General features: G+C 48.3%; 1 protein-coding gene across 1 annotated transcript; it reads left to right on the top strand.

The window, feature by feature from the left end:
- Positions 1-1145: 1145 nt before the first annotated feature.
- Positions 1146-2884, top strand: LOC124683165 (myb-related protein 306-like). Its single transcript, XM_047217730.1, has 3 exons — positions 1146-1278; positions 1358-1487; positions 2068-2884. Exons 1-3 carry the CDS (start codon positions 1146-1148, stop codon positions 2675-2677), a joined length of 873 nt encoding a protein of 290 aa, XP_047073686.1. The 3' UTR covers positions 2678-2884.
- The last annotated feature ends 1315 nt before the right edge of the window (positions 2885-4199 follow it).

Raw genomic sequence — 4199 nt, forward strand, 5'->3', positions numbered from 1 at the left:
TTATACCATCTAATATCAGGGATTAGGGTTTACCCTTGAAGCGTGTGAAACAACTCCGGTAGCAGCCCAGCTCCTCCACCACGCAGTAACACCACCACCAGCAGCAGCACCACTACCACCTCAAACAGCAGCAGCAACACCACCACCTCCTCCAACAACACCTCCACCAAAACGCCCCCAAAACTAACCCATCTATAGATTAGGTGATTTTACTGCATTTGGTGGTGAAATAACAACAAAATGTTGAACAAATCGCTGTTAAATGAGAGAAAATAGTGGCGGAGCTGAGAGCAAAAACGAGAGAGAGAGAGAGAGAGCAGCTGAGCTGAGCTGAGAGAAAACGAAGGAGGAAGAAGAGCCTGCGTCGGTCGACACGCAATTTTAAACAAATCCGACACAACTCGGGGTCAGGGAACCCGATTCCCCACGCCTCGGGATTCTGCGGCCCGACAGGCCTGATGCTGCCTAGCCGACAACGCGCACTCGGAAAGCGCCAAACCGACATCATCTTCTCGGGGTGGGAATGTCGGACTGCAGGCGGCAGAGGCAGATTTCCTAACCACACGGGTTTCTGCACCCCGATTTTTAAATTTCGGGTTTTCTGAACCCGACAGTGTATTATTGCTGGAAAATCTCGAAACTAAGTATTATTTCTGGTATAAGCAAAAAATAATGTACTGTATTATTTTAAAAAAGTTAGCCCTGTTTTGTCGGTATGTGCACGGTGTGCCGCTGCGTGGTCGGCTGGTGTCACAAAGGGGAGGGCTGCTGCTGCGCCTTCGTGGTCGTTGGTGTGTGTAGGCACGTAGACCAGATTCAACGTTGGCGAGGGGATGAGGAGAGGAGACTCAGGCGGAACGAGACGAGAAATAGTTTGTTGGGGCCGCATCGTCACCACTGTCTTCACTCAGCCTTGGCCGCTACCTCCCGGGACGGTCAAACCTGCGCAGGGGAGCACGCCGCACGGCCGGTGCTCGGCGCTTATATATACCCCGGCCCGGGGACGCACCGCCGACCCCGCATTACCTCATCCTTGGACCCTTGTCTCGCTCCACTCCGTCTCCATCCGCTCTCACTGCTCACTACCACCGCCCGGGAAAAGCGGACTGAACCCAGCCTGGCCGTGATCTGAATCCGCCGGGAGTATGGGGAGGCCGCCGTGCTGCGACCAGGCCGGGGTGAAGAAGGGGCCCTGGACGCCGGAGGAGGACCTCGTGCTCGTCTCCTACATCCAGGACCACGGCCCGGGCAACTGGCGCGCCGTGCCCACCACCACCGGTGCGTTCTTGACTTCCTCCGTCCCCGTCTCGTTTCGCGCGCGTTTCCTTCTCTCATCGATCGGCCCCTTCTTCTGCAGGGCTCATGCGCTGCAGCAAGAGCTGCCGCCTCCGCTGGACCAACTACCTCCGCCCCGGGATCAAGCGCGGCAACTTCACCGACCAGGAGGAGAAGCTCATCGTCCACCTCCAGGCCCTCCTCGGCAACAGGTAACACATCTCATCTCGCTCGCTTGCTTGGTTCTTCCGCCTAGAATTTAGTTAACGTGGTGTACTTGCCCGTGCGCGCGGCACCCCTCCAGATTTGTTTCATGAACTTGGTAATGCGGAAATTCAATTCGGCTCCCGGGTGCGTATGCTCCCTCTACTAACAAAACATATTTTGAAGTGTGGAAAAATTTTGATAAAAAATTTTACATGTACATCTCAATAATATAGGTGTATGCGTCAAGTTTCACGAAAAAATAATATTTTCTGTGGCCTATGTAAAAAAGAGAAAATTTATCCTGTGAAAAGCATTGTTTTCAGCACTGGATTTTGTCTTTTTTACACACATCACATGATAAGTTCATTTTTTATGAAACGACTTTGTGAGCGTGTAGCACGCGAAGATGTACGTGCGAATTTTTTGTTTCAATTTTTTTAAAATTTCAAATATGTGTAAGATGCATTTTAAAATATAGGGAGTATATGCTCCCATGTTCCAAAACACCACTCCCGTAATGCATACAGTACAGTAATTGTTAAGTAAGTGTGTGCTCGTCGGCTCTGCAATTCTTTCTTTGCCTAGGTGGGCGGCGATCGCGTCCTACCTGCCGGAGCGGACGGACAACGACATCAAGAACTACTGGAACACGCACCTCAAGAGGAAGCTCAAGAAGATGGCCGCCGCCGGCGAAGGCGGGCCGGACGCCGCCGCGGCCGCGCCCAAGGGGCAGTGGGAGCGCCGCCTGCAGACGGACATCCACACCGCGCGGCAGGCGCTCCACGACGCGCTCTCGCTGGACACGTCGTCCACGCTCCCGACAGGGCCACAACAGCCGCAGCCGCTGGCGGTGGCGGCGGCGCCGAAGGCGACGTACGCGTCCAGCGCCGACAACATCGCGCGGCTGCTGGAGGGCTGGATGCGGCCCGGGGACGGCGGGTGCAAGGCTTCGTCCTCCGGGTCTCCGTCGGCAGGGTCCGTGTCCGGCGACGGCGCGTCGGCCAGCCACTGCGGCATGGCGGCGGCGACACCGGACGGCTCCGCGGTGACGAGCAGGACGGAGGACGGCCGCGCGCCCGCCGCGGCGCCGGTCCTCTCCACTCTGGATTGGAACTGGCTGCTCGATGACGGCATGGGACATGGCGGTGTGGGGCTCGTGGACGTGCCACTCAGGGACCCCGGTCACTTCTTCTGAAGAAACAAGCCAATCATGCAGTAGATCGGGGTCCTTGGTAGTAATCCAGATCATCACAACCTCGTGTCGGTCTAGTTTGGTTTATCTAGCTTCTGCTTCGTTCTGTTTTAGGGTTTGGAATACTAATCATATATATGTGTCTATACTAATCCATGGTGGTGACTGGATGAAAGGTAACGATTCAGTCCTGAAATAGATGGAGGTGGCAAACGGAACAATTCAACATCTTTCAATAAAGAACAATCTTATAAGTTCTATTAGCTTATGCATGTCATTGTTCTCTGTTTTTTAATTTGCATCAGGGTTACGGAAGATCTTGTAGTACTACTTCCTAGCTTGGTGTTGATCCATCTTAATTTGCAACGCCTGTACATAGCTTTATATCACGTCCCACACAAATGTATCTTCTGTACTTGCAGTATATCTTTGGATAGTACTAATAGGAGAATCTCAGCAATGGATGATCTCAGATATTGGATAGTACGAAGGAGAAAATCTGCAATGGATTATCCTAGACATTGGATTCCTCAAACTATTTTTCATGAGGAAAATAGTGGTGTGATGTATATTGATGCTACACTTTTTTTTAAACATCTGCATCTTATACAGTATAGAGTGTCAATATGTGAGAGAGGACAAAAGAGACCGAGCTTCATTAAACCTTTTATTTCAAAAATCCAGATTCAGAATTACAAGTTTTTGTAATTCTGAAATAAATCTTGAATGCAGCCAATGATGTATCCTACTATCGTGCATAATCTCAATGCAAAATTATTTATATTTTGGGCTACATATTTTTTATATTCTGAAATGTGCATTGTTCACTGTACATAGATCCACACTTTTGTGCTTGGTCTAGAATACAATGTGTTTTGCATGCTTTCAGTATACATCACTAACTATACATCCCTAACTGCATCCAGAAAATTTTCAGATTTTTCAGAAGTTCGAAAAATTATTTTCTTAACTTAATAAAAATATATGGATCCATGGAACTCGGCCTCTATTTGGACTTTCAGATCAAGATGCATACATCTCGAACAGACTGACCTAACAAAAAGCAAGAAACATGTCAGATGGCTACATCAAGGAATCCGCCAGCGATATCACAACAAAAACTGCAATACTAACAATCGAATGTTGTCCCAATAAATGATGAACACTTCATAACAACAGCGTCAGAACCAACTTTGCCAGTTGGATGAAGCAATTGGAGATAATAGGTTTTCACCCTAGAATTTATCATAACTCGAAGATACTGCATTCAGGAATTAAAGATGGGTATTTTAATGATTCGTTTTAGGATCTGTAATAGCTAGATGCGGTCAACTACTCCATCTATCAACAAATAAGTGTATCTCTAACTTTTTTTTCCCCTATAGCAAACTTAATAAAATTTGACCAACTTATTGCGAATCATAGCAACATTGATGATACTAAAATTAGTATCACCAGTTTTTTTTTTGAAATGTAGTTTCATAATATTTCGATCTGATGTCATATATGTTGCTACATTTATCAA

The sequence above is a fragment of the Lolium rigidum genome, chromosome 1 (genome assembly GCF_022539505.1).
Source record: "Lolium rigidum isolate FL_2022 chromosome 1, APGP_CSIRO_Lrig_0.1, whole genome shotgun sequence".
Taxonomy (NCBI): Eukaryota; Viridiplantae; Streptophyta; class Magnoliopsida; order Poales; family Poaceae; genus Lolium; species Lolium rigidum.

Excerpts from the sequence above, each read along its gene's own strand:
- LOC124683165 (XM_047217730.1), top strand. The coding sequence starts at position 1,146 with ATGGGGAGGCCGCCGTGCTGCGACCAGGCCGGGGTGAAGAAGGGGCCC. Across the intron at positions 1,279-1,357 it reads CGCCGTGCCCACCACCACCG|GGCTCATGCGCTGCAGCAAG; the intron begins GTGCGTTCTTGA and ends CTTCTTCTGCAG. Across the intron at positions 1,488-2,067 it reads CAGGCCCTCCTCGGCAACAG|GTGGGCGGCGATCGCGTCCT; the intron begins GTAACACATCTC and ends TTCTTTGCCTAG.